We start from the raw sequence: 15,603 nt of genomic DNA, 5'->3' as shown, positions 1-15,603 counted from the left end.
ATGGGTAACTTCGCTTGGCTTCTATGACTAACGTGCATGTCTGCTTCCTGGTGTAGAGGGGAAATGGGTGGTCAGGGCTTAATGCAAGGTGAATGAAACAGTGTAGAGATTCACAGGTCTGGATCCATCAAGCCTAGGGGAAGGTACTTTGCTGCTTTATAAGGCTCAGGTGTAGAGGTCTTAGGATGACCGTAGGAGCTTGGGAGGGGTGGATGAGTACAATGTAGTTACAGTCTAATGAACAGTGAAAATAATAATTGGGCTGCTCCCCAAACAGCCCAGGGCCTGTGCTGGTTGCAATCTATTTAACAGCAAATCTTTCAGGTATCCATGGGCCTCTTGTTTATGTTTTTCTTGCCATATAGAGACCCTCTTGGTTCAGGGTTGATCTTGAGAGAGAAGATAAGGACTATAGATCCCTTCATTATTTTAGTTTATTTTTATTCATTTCATTTATGTATTATTTTTGGAGATATGGTCTCACTGTTTAGCCTCAGGTGACCTGGATATTGGTATGTAGACCAGGCTTATTGTTGGGATTAAAGGCATGTGCCACCCTATTCCTATTCCTTTAAACACACATACGCACACACATTTATATATAAGCATGCCCTGGCCTGTTTAAATATATAAACATATAGTTTTTATTTGTGTGTATATGAGTACCTACAGAGGCCAGGAGAGGGCGTTGAATCCTTTGAACCTGTAGTTACAGGCAGTTGTGAGCTACCTGGAATGAGTCCTGGGAACCAAACTGAGGTCCTACAAGAGCAGCAAGTGTTTTTAATCATCTCTCCATCCCCTAGCCACCTTCCTTATAAGAGCACTGTGTGTCTCTGTGCTGCCCATTGTCTCTGTCACATACCACTTCACTCAAGTCAGCTTAGCTTGTCCAGCTGCTTCCTGGGCAGGGCGGGAGGTAGTAGCTGTGCATCAGACTCTCTGCTGAAACGCCTGCTTTTTCTTTGATTTGCACTTTGTTGTGGAAAGAAATATCTTAGGCCCCACTTATCAACCGTCTTGCTCACAGCACCAAGGTTCTTTTATCTATTTTTAAAAGCAGATAGCCAGTTGTTTTAGCAACTTATTTGGAAGAGAATATGCTTTCCCCATTTAAGTATCTCAGTATTATTGTTGAGAACCTGCTGATAAACAAGTAATTCTTTTTTTCTGGACTTGTTTCTGTCTGTTGACTGTTTATATCTGGACATTTCAATTCTTAATTCATTTTGGGGTTGTCTTCAACTGAGTGGCTTTCCTTTGAGAATGACTGTTCCTAACTCTTTATATTAATTTTTACGTGTATCCTGGATATTGTGACTGTCTCACTGTGTAGACTGGGTTCTATAGTCTTCTAAAGAATAGTGATGGCTTTGTAATCATCGTCAATCTCAGTTCACTTCTTAGCATTGGTTTTGAGTGTGTGTGTATGTATGCCTTTATGCATGTATGTATGTGTGTTACATGTGTATCATGTATATATATATTTCATGTCTGGATGAGTTCATGGAAACATGTGGTATGTGTATGTATGTATAGTATGCATGTACATTTGCATGCCTGTGGGTTGGTGGGTGTGTTTGCATATGTTGAAGTTGAGAATTAATGTCTTCCTGGATCATGCTCTGTCTTATATACTGAGACTACTAGAACCCAGAACTCTCCAATTTAGCTTGTCTAGCTAGCTGACTTGCCTTAGGGCCTCTCCTTCCACCATTGAGGGGCTAGCATTACAGGTTGGGATCTGAACTCTGGTCCTCATGTTTGCACAGCAGGTACTTTATCTACCAAGCCCCTTCTGCTGTGTTTTGAGATGGTTTCATGTAGCCCAAACTGGCCTCAAGCTTATTTCAAAGCCAGTACAACTCCTGATTCTCTTGTCTATGTTTCTCAAGTGCTGGGATTACAAGTGTGTACCACCATGCCTGGTGGAATAAATCTTAGTTTGGTTAACCATATACATGTCACAAAATATCTTTCTCAACCTTGTGTCTGACAGAGCTTGACTTACCTACTTTGCCCCTGAGTCTTCCCCAGCACCAGCTGTACTTTCTGTGTCTGTACACAACATTCAAATAGAGATGAGTCTAAATTGTTTGTTCATAGAATAGATCCTCATCTCTGGCTCTTCCTCTAAGTATCTTTATTACTTATTCCTATGCCAGCCTCAGTTGCTTGTGATTCTTTTCCTGTTTAAGCCAAGGAGATGTTAGATTTTCTTTTGGAGGTTTTTTGTTGTTAAGAGATCAGGGGGAATCTCAATATATAGTTTTGTGCTAGCCCCAAACTCTTGGCTCAAGTGATCCTCCTGCCTCAGCCTCTCTAACAGTTGGGAGTGTAGGCTCATGCCATCTTTCTAGCTTCTTCACAGTTGTAATTGCTCAAGTTGTGCTTCTTGGTTACTGATATCCATTGCAGTGAAAAGTCCCCTAAAAGTAGTTAGTTAACCCTGTGTCTTAGGCTTTCTGTTGCTATAATAAAACACCATGACCAAACGTAACTTGATGAGGCAAGGGTTTATTTCAGTTTACAACTCTTAGGCCACAATCCATCACTGAAGAAGTCAGGGCAAGGACTTGAAAGCAGGTACATGGAGGAATGCTCCTGATGGCTTCTCAGCCTGCTTTCTTACTCAGCTCAGAGCTACCTGCTCAGGGATGACACCATCTTTGGTGAGCTAGGTTTTCCACAAAAATCATAATCACGGAAATGCCCTAAGGCCAATTTTACAGAGACATTTTCTTTTTAAGTTCCCTTTTCCCAGACATGTGTCTAAGTTTGAGTCAGTTTTACAATAAACTAGCCAGGATAGTTGACCCTATGCTAATTTGGTATGTAAACATATCATTTACTAAGGCTATAACCTTTCTCTACTCCTTCTACTCTTCTTCTTCCTCCTCTTCTTTGTTGTTTATTTGAGACAGGGTTTATAGCCATAACTGTCTTGGAATTTGATCTGTAGACCAGGCTGGCTTTGAACTCAACAGAGATCTGCCTGTCTCTGCCACCTGAGTGCTGGGATTCAAGGCATGTAGTTCTCTTCTAAATCACAGCTAATTGTTCAGTCCTAGCTGGCCAGTATTAATCATTCTAGCAAAGTAACATTTTGCTTTGTAGCTTGTCGCTACTGTCTCCAACCAGCAGAAAAAGCGTTCTTCTCAAAGTGGTTTATTCAAGAACCTTACAGCATGCAAGTGAAAATCTGTCTCCTTTCTGTTTCTCTTGCTGCTTCTTTTTCTCTCCTCCCTGCCCCCAAGCTCAGTCCCTTTTATCTTCTCTCAACTCCACCTCCTCAGTCCATGCTGCGTGGCTGCAGTTCATAGGTCTGGGTCATCTGGCCTGATCTAGAGTCATGGTGGGAGTGGCTAATATGGGGGGGGGCAGGAGGAAGTCAGGTGCTAGTCACAAGACTAGGCCGGAGTCCCATGCGCCATCTTTGGACTGCCGCCACACCTGCTCTCCACATCTCCCCCTTCTTTATAATTTTGGCAGAGAGAATGTCTGTCCTAGGTTGCCCCCTGTGGCAGTGCCCCTTACCCGTGCTGCCACACCTGCTCTCCACAGTAGTTCTGGTTTCTTGCCAATCACAGACAATTCTTCAGCTATAGCTGACGAGAACCACAGGTTCTTAAAGCTCTATAATGGACTTCTTCTAAAGAGTCACAAGCCTGTCCTTCAGTGTCTGCATCGAGAGCATTGCTCATTAAACTCTGAACACTCAGTGGCATTTCTGTCCCAAAGTTCCAAAGTCCTTCCACAACCTCCCCCCAATGGTCAAATTTGTCACAATAATACCCCATGACCTGGTACCAATTTCTGTCTTACTTAGTGTTTCTATTGCTGTGATAAACATCATAACCAAAAGTACCTTGTCCAGGAAGGGGTTTATTTTATCTTAAACCTTGTAGTCTATCACCCAGGGAAATCAGGTCAGGAACTTAAGGCAGGAATCTGGAGGCAGGAACTGAAGCACAGGTCCTGGACTACTTTGCCCAGGGCTGGCGGCACCCACATCAGTCATTAATCAAGAAAATGCCCAGGCTAGAGAGATGGCTCAGTGAATCCAGAGGACCTGGATTTTACTCACATAGCAGATCACAACTGTTTGTAACTCCAATTGCAGAGGATCTTACACCCTTAGACATGCAGACAAAACACCAATACACATAAAATAAAAATAAATAATTTTTAAAATGAAAAGAATCCCCACAGGGTTTTCTATAACCATTCTATCAGGGCCATTTTCTTGTAAGTAGAGCCCCTTATTCAAAGGTCTCTAGCTGTGTCATGTTGACAGTAAACAAGTGGGGTACCCTGTGCACTCTGCCTGATGCTTTGGCTCTCCTCTACATTTTAAGAGCTTTGTAGAACACTGTTTAAAATACTCAGGTTTGTTTGTGTGTGTTTTGTTCAGAGCTTTTATCAGTAGGAACATTGGTTTACAATGAGTTTATGTAATAATACCTGAAGAAGAATCTTGAGTTTTATACATTTTTCTTTATGTATAAAAAGCTATTATTGATGGACTGACTTCTTGAACATTATGAAATCTTTATCCCTGGTAGTCCCCTTTGTTCTAAAAATGCTTCTCTGTCTACTTCAACTTTATTTTGATTATTTTTACTATACTCTTTCTTTTGTGCTGTCTATATAATTAAAATAGTGTGTCAGGGGTTTCCTTCTTTTACTTTCTTTTCCTTCCTCTCCTCCCCTCCCTCCCTCCCTCCCTCCCTCTCTCCCTCCCTCCCCCCTCCCTTTTTTAGAAAAGTCTCACTATGTAACTCTGGCTGTCCTAGAACATACAATGTAGACCAAGCTGGACTCACAGAGATCTGTCTGCCTCCCTGTGTGCTGGGATTAAAGGTGTGTGCTAACATTCCAGGTTTTAAAGTATACAGATACTTTTTTTTACAATAGCTTCTAACCGGTTTCTTCATGTAGCCTGGTAGTGTTAGTCTTTATTTGAAGTATTAAATTACTGACAGTGTAATCACTGCTTTCAGTGGGTACCCCGCCTGCCATCATCTTACTTATTCTTTAGGTCTCATTTAACTTCATTCTTTTTTTTACACTTCTGCCTCCTTTTGGCTTAATAGAATAATTATCTCTACTATTGTTTTATTAGGTGTGATTTATTGTTTTATTTGTTCTGAATATACATCCTAATTTATAAACATCTACTTTCAAATATCTTATTTTTATGAGTGTCATACCTCCATTCTTTATATTAGTGTTATTATTAGTAACAATTAGTAATAATTAGTGTTATTATTCATTTAGTTTTATATTGTAATTCTGTGACATTGTTAACTTTGCTTTATATGATACCTTTTGGGGAGGTTGGCTGGGGTCAAACTCAGAGCCTGTGCAAGGGAGGTTATCACTAAGTTACCTCTAGCCCTGGCTACCCTGGTTCTAAGATTCGGTGTGTGCACTGAGCCAGCCTCCAATTTTTTAAAAAATATTTATTTATTATTAATATGTGTGTGTGTGTGTGTGTGTGTGTGTGTGTGTGTGTGTGTGTGCGCGCGCGCGCGCGCGTGTGTCTGCGTGTATGGGAGGGGGTGTGCTTACACTGCTGTGTGCTTGTGGAGGCCAGAAGACAACTTTTGGGAGCTGTTTCTCACCTTCTACTGTGGACTATGAGAATGAAACTCAGGCTGGCAGGCTGACTCAGCAAGTGCTTCTTCTGCTGAGTCGTTTCATGGGCCCAAAGCCAATTACTTTTTTGTTGTTGTTTATTTTTCTAGACAGGGTCTCTTTATTTAGCTCTGGTTGTCCTGGTACTCACTATGTAGAACAGGCTTGCCTCAAACTCACAGAGATCCGCTGGCTTCTGCCTCACAAGTGCACTCCTGGGTCTTCTCAGTAACTTTCTAAAAAGACTGAAAATAGTGAGCAAAAATAAAATAAAAGGTCAATTTAACCTCATACTATTTTTGGTGTAGTTCGTTACTTTGTGTAAATATAGTTTTCATCTGGAATTACATTCCCTCTGCCCAAAGAACTTTAGTTATCATTTATTTCTTGTATGCAAATCTATTATAGACAATATGTCCTTCAATTTTGTTGGTCTGAAAAGTTTATGCATCCCAGGCTGACCTCAAAGGATGACCCTGGACTCCAGATCCTCCTGTCTGAAGCTCTTGAGTGTTGGGATTACAGGAATGTACCACTGTTCTGAGTTTATGTGAAACTAGAGATCAACCAAAGACTCACAGGGCTAGAACTAAAGCTCAGTTCCTGTTGGAAAAAGTTTTGAGAGCCAGAGTGACTGCAAGCCTATAATCCTAGCTAGCACATGGGAGGTTGAGGCAGGAAAATTATTGTAAATTTAAGATCAGCATAGACTGCATAGGGAATTCCAGGCCAGCCTAGGATATAGCAGATATGAGTTTGGGACTAACTATATAGCAAGTTCCAAGCCAATGGCTGGCCTCAAGCTCATAGAGATCTGCCTGTCTCTGCCTCTAAGTGCTAGGATTAAAGGTGTGCACTGTGGATCCCAGCTGAAAGATACTTTTATAGGACTCCGAACTATGGTTTAATCTTTTTCTTAATTATAAGAATGTCATGTCATGGGCTGGTGAGATTGGCTCAAGGGGTAAAAGTGTGCCTGCAGCCAAGTCTAACAACTGGAGTGCCATACATAGTATCCACAGGGTAGAAGAAGAGCCCAATCCTCAACATTGCTTTCTGAATCTCCGGACATATGGCTGCACATGCGTGCATGTGCGTGTGCGTGCACACACACAAACCACACATACATTGTAGACTCCTGGTTTGTATAGTTTGTGATGAGAAGTTTGCTCATTTTTGTTTATTTTTTTGGTCTTTTTTATATAATATTTTAACCCCCTCTGGCGTCTTCAAAGTTTTTTTCTTTATCTTTGATTTATGTAAGTCTTAAGAGGGTTTTTCTCAGTATTTATCCTATTTAGGGAAGCTGATTTAGTATATTTTGTTAGTTTTAGAAAAATTTCAGCCAGTGTGTCTGTATTTCTTCAGTTTTTCATTCTTTTTCTTTTAGCTTTCTTTAAAAAGATTTTTTAAAGATTTATTTGATGTGTGTGGGTATTTTGCCTGCATGCGTGTGTATGCATCACATGCATGCTTCTTGTTCTTGGAGACCACAGGAGGGTGTAGAATCCCTGGAACCGGAGTCACAGAGGACTGTAACTCACCGTGATGAGAACTGAACCTGGGTTCTCTGGAGCATTGGTCAGTGCTCTCAGCTGTTGAGGTATTTCTTTTGCCTCCTTGTCTTCCTAAGATTCCAGTTGTGGGTTGGTGTTAAGGTGATACATGATTGGACAGTGGAGAGGTAGGTGGGGGAAGGCTAGGAAAATGTAAGAGGAGGAGAGGGGAGATTCAGGAGGAAAGAAGAGGGAGGCAGATGTATATGTTTCTCTCGGTGCATCTCTAGCTTGATGAGGTTATTATTATTTCTAAGGGTTTCTATAGGTCTTTTTTATCTCATATAGAAGGGCAGTTTGTATCTTTGTCCATTGGTTTTAAGCTTTTTGTGTAGAGGGTTTGTGGGTTGAGAATTTAACATATAAACCTGCTTGATAAGCTACCGGGCGGTGGAGGAAAGGAACACGCCGGGGCGGTCGTGTCCACCCAGGGCAGAACCAGCGGGGCGGTAGGGTGAACTGAGGCACAAGGAGCACCAGGTTGTGTGAGACTGCATGGTGTGCGCTCACTCCACATTCGCACGCGCGGAGTGAGACCTCAGGGGTTGATAAAAGGTTAAGCCATCTTTTTAATATTTACCACAACGTCTAGTTTCTTGTTTGTTAGACTGGTATTGCTGGAGCTTTTGGCTGTTTTGTCTTTCCTGTGTTCTCTTGTTTCTGTTAGTTGATGTTAGCTGCTCTGTTTTAAGCTCTTTGACATCACTGTTACTAACAAGACTGAAAGAGGAATTCTCTTCTCTCACACTGTGCTTTTTATTTTTGTGCCATTTTCATTTGATGTTTGCACTTGGTTTTCATATTTGCTAGCATTCTTCATCTGTTCACACCCGTTTCACACCTTTTCTTCTGACATCACATTTTCATGGGTTTAGTCCATTGTCATCTTGGTGGGAAGCATGGTGGCATGCAGGCAGATGCGTTGCTGGAGAGGGAACTGATGAAGTGTTCAAATATCTAAGCCTGTGGGGACCCTTCTCATTCACACCACCACAGCATCTGTGTCCTCATGTAACTGTTTCATTGTTCCTCATAGGTATTGGAGGGGAAAAGGATACTCCGCTTTGTTGTTGTTTATGGTATTTGACTCCAAAACACCATGTGTAGGAAAACTATGAGCACTGGAGTGCTCGGGCCTTTTCTGTTAGGGACCTGGGTAAGTTGTGAATTTGGTTTAGGTTTGCTGCAGTTCTCCTTATGTTACTGATGCTGGGCTTCATTCAGGTCCTCTTGGGTGGCAGCTGGGGAGGGAGATCAAGGGTTCTCAGTGTTCTTCCATTGCTACCTGAGTGTCTACACAACAGACAAGTTCTTTCTCTCTCTCTCTGCATTTATTTGTATTTACTTACTGTGCATTTGTTTGTTTATTGTGGGTGAATTTTCACCATGTGGGTTTTGAGATGTGTGTGTATCAGGCAGGGACTCATGGAATTCACTATGTCAGCCAGGGTGCTTTTGAATTCAGAGACCTGCCTGCCTTTGCCCCCAGAATGCTGAGATTAAATGCATGTACCAACATACCTGGCACTGTATAGCTTAAAAACAGATGAACAATAAATTACAAATTGTTGGGGATCAAGCCTTGAGGAAGCTGGGGGAGTGCTGTATGAGTGAGGTACATCCAGCTAGAAGAGCTCCCACTCAGGACTAATGTTGGTTTGTTTTTTCAAGACAGGATTTCTGTTTAGCAGCCTTGGCTGTTCTGGAACTCCATTTATAGACTAAGCTAGCCTCCAACTCACAGAGATCCAACTGCCTCAGCCTTCTGATTGCTGGGTGGGATTAAAGGCTGCTCCACCACCACCCTAGAACTAATTTAGTCTCCTTCCTAGAGCAGGCCCTTTGAGTTCTCTTCTAAAAGCCACAAAATTCAGGGAAGTCTTTTTTTTTTTCCCCTGGTTGGAGGAAAGTTGAATTGTTCTAAACACAGTGTGAACTCTGAGAGTTGTTCATTTACCTTACCCCCTGGTGAGAGTTCTTTCCTTGAATTGCTTGCAGTTCAGTCAGAATTGAAGGTGACCTGGAGCCTGCTTGTGTTTAGCACCCTCTAGTGTGCATAGCCCCACAAATCTAGCTACTTTGACCTACTGTTTATTTGTCTTAGGGATCACAGTTACTAGCTGTCTGTTGTCAAATTTCTGGGAAGAGTTGTTTTGTGTTTTGTGTCCAGTTTTTTATTTATAGTAAGAGGTTGACTATGCACCACTTGAGGACATCAGCTTAGGTACCCTATAAAGCATTATGCAGTATTTAGGGAAAATAATTAAAAAGAAACATAAGTTAAAAAAAGAAAATGAGAAAATAAGTCAGTGGAATTCCAACTTATAGAAAAAAGTACAGTTCTCAGTAATAAATATTGACAAGTAGGTTTTAGATCTTATTCTGGTTTTATTGAGCCAGAGTTTGTGTGTAGACTACACTGGCCTTACTTGTTTACAGTGATCCTCCTACCTCTACTTCTTGACTGCATGCTTTACCACACTGTACTTTTGCTTTGAATCCATGGGTAGAAAAAAAAATCTCCTTTGAACATAAAAGTGTTCTTTATGAAAAAGAGTGATAATTACACTCTTAAAATTCAGAGCATTTTGCAGTGTTTTGTGGAATTGTTAGCAAGGAAGAAAGGGTTGTAATCTGTCATGTGTGATGGCCCAGCCCTAGAGAGGTTGAAGGCCAGCTGCAGTTACACAGTGAGTTCTGTATGAGACCGATCTAAGACAGACACCTAAAACCATTAAGTATTCAAAAGACCCTTAAATAAAGCAGAAACAGTGAAAATGGGAGAAGATATTCACACTGTGAACATGTGAAAGAGATATGTCAACTACAACAACAAAAGGCATGGTGGCACACGCCTGTTGCACATTGCATCTGGGAAGCATGGGCTAGAGAATCTTAAGTTTGAGGCTAGCCTGTACTACACATTGAGACCTTGTCTCAAAAACAAGCAAACAAAAATTCCGGTAGAAAAACCACATAGAGCTGGAAGTGGTGGCTTGTTCCTTTGGCTCTAGCAGGAAATCACTTGAGCTCAGGAGTTTGGGGCCAACTGGGCAACACAGTGAAACATACAAACATCTCAAAACAAAAGAAACTACTGAACTCTACAAATCCGTGAAAAGTGCACACAAGTTTAATGTAACACTAGGTAAACCACAATTGGTATTTCACAAAGTGGTGGAGCACACCTTTAGTCCCAGTACTTGGGAGGTAGAGGCAAGCAGATCAAGGTCAGCCTGGTCTATAGAGTGTTTCAGGACATGTAGAGCTACACAGAGAGACCCTGTTTCAGAAAAACTAAAACAAAAAAACAGAACAGAAAGGGATACTTGGACAATAAATCATAGGGAGAAAATATTCATCTCAGAGAAACTTTGTATGTTAAGAGAGACTTTGGATGTTTAAAGAGGCTGAACCTTTAAAGATTGTAGAACTTTTTTATTTTTTATCCTGAGACACGGTTTCTCTGTGTAGCCCTGGCTGTCCTGAAACTCACTCACTCTGTAGACAAGGCTGGTGTCAGATTTAGAAATCTGTCTTCTTTCTGAGTACTGAGTACTGGGATTGAATGCACAAGCCACCAGGCCTAGCTGACTGTGGACTTTTAAAAGTTAGCATGTCTTAGATTGTGGTATTGAGATTAACATGGGGTGTTGGAGATGATCTAAAAAGGAAAGGTCACGGCCTTAGTAAGTTGTTTGTGTGACAGGTTGATAAGGAATCAACTGTCCTGACTAGTAACTTGGGAAAAATAAATTAGGACCATCCAGAAGTCTTTTCACACTCATTCTGTTGGCAGAAATACATTTCATATAGCCCAGGCTGGCCTTGAATTTGTTGTACATCTGAGGATGACTCCCTAGTGCTGGGATTATGGGTATGTCCACCATAACCTGTTATGTGGTGCTGGGGATCAGACGCAGGGCTCCTGCATGCTAAGCAAGCTCTCCACTGATCATACTTCCTCCCCAGCCCCTCAGAAGATGTTTTCCTCCATGCTCTAGAAAGGAGTACAAGTTGTTAAAAATCTTACAGCTTGGTTGGACATTGTCTTCTGAGGCTAAAATGGACTTATTTTTAATTCCTCAACCCAGTTCTTACCTCTGTGTATACAACGGGAGGCATATATACAGAGGTTTAGAGCAGCAGTTTCACTAGCTACCAGCTAAATTCAGAAACAAGCCAGATAGGTGCCAACAATGAGAGAGGAAATAAAACAAAATGACGATAGGGTCAGCGAGATGGTTAAGCAAGTAAAGGCCAACGTTAGCCTGAAAACCTGACTTTTCCTGGGACCCACACAATGACTTCCACAAGTTGTCCCCTGACTACCTTTGAAATGACTATAGAGCTAGCTAGTGTGAGTTGTGCGTGTTGGTCAAGTCATGCTGCTCTACAATAATCCTAGATTTTCCTTTCCTTCTTAATTAGCTTGCTTGTTCATTGCATTCATTGCAATGGTTTTGAGAAACTTCTACTTTTCTGAAAATAAATTCACCCTTACAACCTGGTAATTTTTAAAGCCTTTGAAGGTATTTAGCTGTTAGAGAAACTGGTAAAAAGTAAGATCATACCTTCTCAAAAGGGGTAGTTCATTCATACATAGAACCTTTGCCATTTTTATTAAATGGCTGTGAACATTCTTTGTGTAGTGCATAGAAATACACCTAGCCAATATGCACCTGATTTTAGATGACTATGAGTTTTTTGTTCCTCTGTCTTACCAGGTATACAATGTTTACATGGCCGGGAGGCAGCTGTGTTCCAAGCGGTACCGGGAGTTTGCCATACTGCACCAAAACCTGAAGAGAGAGTTTGCCAACTTTACATTTCCTCGACTTCCAGGAAAGTGGCCATTCTCATTATCAGAACAACAGCTAGATGCCCGGCGTCGAGGGTTGGAAGAATATCTAGAAAAGGGTAAGCCAAGCTTCGTTTCTTAGCAGGTAAAGGCACTTGTCACCAGAGCTAATGACCTGAGTTCAGACCTCGAGACCCACAGGCAGAAGAGAAGCCACTCACACAGGCTGTCCTCTCACTGCCATTCATTTGCAATGGTAGGTGTGTGCCCCACCCAAATGGGTGAATGGATAAATAAATGTCAGTTTTAAAAATGTTTAAAATGCGGAATGAGTACAGATTCTAATTCCTAAATTATTTAGTTATGTTTCCTAAACATTAGTAGTGTCAGGAAATCATGTTTCTGATAAAAAGTGTTAAATGAAGGCAAGGCTGAAATGTTCACTATGTTGATAGTACCCCAATTTGCTAGCTTGCAGAGAAGTTCAAAACAGAAAAATGAAGTTGTTGGTGGCCCTTCATGGTCTTCTATTTATAGGGTTATATTTACCTTTAAATACATTTCTATGGTGTATTGATGGTTCTTGGTTCATTGAGGTGTCCTGTATTCCTTATTCCTTTTACAGCTATTCCTGTATAGGTTTGCTTAGCTGTTGACAATCTAAAGTCTCCTGGTTCTCAATAGGGAAAATTAATAAAGCTTCCAAATGATAATTTAGGATTGCATAGATGTGGTACTGCAGTATTTGTTTCTCTAGAAAGGCAAAGGAATGACACAGGTCTGAATAAGATGACTTGTGGTTATGAGAAGACACTTGCCTGGTGTATTATCCCATAGGTATGTAGCTTGCTAATGCATATCTTAATTACATTTCTGTTGCTTTGAAGAGATACCATGACCAAGGCAGCTTATAAAAGAAAGAATTTAATTGGGGACTTATTACAATTTGAGGGTGAGTCTGACCATCATCATGATGGGGAGCACAGTAGCAGGCAGGCAGGTGGATGGGCAGGGCTCTGGAGCCCATAGTTGAGAGCTTATATCTCATGCACGAGAGAGACTGGGCCTGGTGTAAGCTGTAGAAATTTCAATACCTACCCCCAGTGTCACTCTTCCAACAAGGCCATACCTCCCAGTTCCCACCAGTCAGTTGACACATTCAAACACATGAGCCTATGGGAGTCATTCTTATTCAGATCACCACACTATGCAGTACTTTTTTAAAAGAATATTAGTTTAAAAGAATAACCATGTAAAGACTAATTGTCGTCATTCAATTAAAACAAACAGACAGACAAACAAAAAACCCAACTAACATTGGCAATTAAACTTCTTCCTGAAGAGCTGTTTCCTGGAAGTGGTGGAACCCCTATAGGGATATTAGGTAGGGTACTTCAAAAATGCAGGAGAATTGTCAATGTAATTGACCATCTTTGGGGTGGAGAGCTACCCTAGATTAGATAACCAGTTACTTAGTTACCTGCTTCCCTCCCCTCCTTCCTGTGTTCTCACTTTCCCTGTGTCTTGCTCTCTGTCTCTCTATCTTCTGTCTGTCTCCCATAGAATACTTTGAAGGGGAAGTTAGATGCTCTGTTGAGCTCACGTTCTTGGTTATCTGCCCCATTTCCAAAGTGATGTTAGATGTTCTCTGACTTGCTGTTTCTAGGCCAGGTAAATGGTTTCCTCTTGTTTCAATTTCATATTTGGTCTATTCTTACCTGACCTTTCTCTTCCTTCCACTACCTCTTTTTCCTATGCTCTGACATGACAAATGATCCCACAAGACTGGAACCTTGAATGTGCTATAATTCTCTATATTTAACATTTTTGGCAATCTGCATTTTTATATTTCCTTTTATTGTACTGTTCAATACCATATTTAGATGAATTTTTACCAGGCCTTAAGATTCATATACTAAGGATACATATATTAGGTTATAATTGCCTGCTGCTAATTTAAAATTTTCTATATATTCCCTCCCACCCCATATCCCGAGATATTTTTCTGTGTAGACCTGGCTGTCCTGGGACTCAATTCTATAGACCAGACTGGCCTAGACCTTACAGAGATGACCTCTTTCTGCCTCCTGAATGCGGTGATTAAAAGCATGAGCTACCACTGCAAGGCTTTGTATACTTTTTTATACAAGGTTTTGCTGTATAGCTCAGGTTAGTCTAGAAATCACTCTGTAAAGGTCAAGCTGACCTTGAACTTGCAGAAACTTCCTGCTTCAGTTTCTGAATAACTAGAATTGCGGATAGGTATGGCCATGCTTTGCCTGATGGTTACATGTAAACCTTTGAATCTGTTCTTTATACTCTGATTTATGGTCTTTGTTTCCTACAGTGTGTTCAATCCGAGTCATTGGTGAGAGCGACATCATGCAGGAATTCCTGTCTGAATCTGATGAGGTTGGTGAACACCCCCCTCCTTGATCTTGCTCGCTGAGCTTGTTGTGGGAAAAATATAGATAATATTTGTGGGATGAATTACAATCAGCTCTGTGAATAAGGGGATTCTCCCCTTTCCTTTCCATGTGTATCTACCCTTTAATACCTAGAGCCAGGTTCACCTTCTCTGGTTTTTGTTTTAATTAGTTTTTTAGTTATGCTATAAATAATAACGTTCATCCTGGTATTTTCAATCACACGTGTATGTGCAGATGCACATGTATGTGCAGATGTACACGTCATCGTATTTTGTCCACGTCCCCTCCTCATTATGTCCTTGTCACTTCCCTCTGGCCTCCTTCCTGGCTCCAAGGACCCCTCCTGCTTGGTCGTTCATTGATATTTGTGCATTCATGTCTAGAGTCTGCACAGGAGAGAAGAATGTGATGTAGTCTTTTTTTTTTTTTTCCTTCTGTATTATTCCCTTTTGTTCCCCTTTCTTTTTTCTGTTAGACTCTCTTTTCCCTTTCATGTCCTGTACATATGTTAAAATCAAAGTTCAGGTGTGAGGGAAAGCATGCTTGTCTTTCGTATGAGTCTGACTGATTTGGAATGTGATGATCTCCAACTTTACACGTTTTCCTTGTGAGTCTTCTGTTCTCTCAGCTGGAGCCAGACGTACTTGCTTCTCTTCCCTGTGCTGCTCCTCTGTGTGTCTGCCTGTCAGTCTTCCCTTTGTTTGCTATTTTTGAAGTTTTTTTAAAGGTAATTTTTTCACCTGATAACAAACAGCAGCCACAGTGATTATTCTAGACCTGCATGTTGGTAAATTGTATTTTTTGAAATTCAAGTCTCTCTGTGTATTTCTGAGGTAATATTATGAGTATTTCTACATTGTCTGGTGGACCCTGATAATCAACAAACATGGTGACTTATTCTATTTAGAATGCTATAAAGTTATGTACAAGTGACACAGTGGCTGGCTGATCTCAAAGCCCCGAGGCACTGGGTTTAGGAGTCTCTTTTCTACTGGGGGTCTTCTTAATGGATATATGGCAGGACTAATTGGAAATTCACTGCCATAATTCTGCTGCTCTGAGAAATGCAGGAATCCTCTCCTCTTCCTTCTCTTTTCCTTTCCTCCCTTCCCTTTTCTCTCTTCTCCTCCTTGCCTCTCCCCTCCCCTTCTCCACTTCTCTTTGCTTCTGTGTCTCT

At 41.2% G+C, this 15,603-nt stretch overlaps 1 protein-coding gene across 1 annotated transcript in view; it reads left to right on the top strand.

The window, feature by feature from the left end:
- The window catches only part of SNX27 (sorting nexin 27), a gene marked incomplete at its 5' end in the record, with an annotated part of 67,946 nt that overhangs the window by 25,351 nt on the left and 26,992 nt on the right, over window positions 1–15,603 (top strand). Inside the window, 2 exons of the mRNA XM_080915115.1 lie at window positions 11,924–12,116; window positions 14,345–14,409. Of these exons, the coding sequence (XP_080771241.1) occupies window positions 11,924–12,116; window positions 14,345–14,409 (258 nt within the window). The remainder of the gene's footprint in view (window positions 1–11,923; window positions 12,117–14,344; window positions 14,410–15,603) is intronic.

This window comes from Micromys minutus, assembly GCF_963924665.1.
Source record: "Micromys minutus genome assembly, chromosome: 4".
NCBI lineage: Eukaryota > Metazoa > Chordata > Mammalia > Rodentia > Muridae > Micromys > Micromys minutus.
This window is presented reverse-complemented; position numbering and strand designations above follow the sequence as displayed.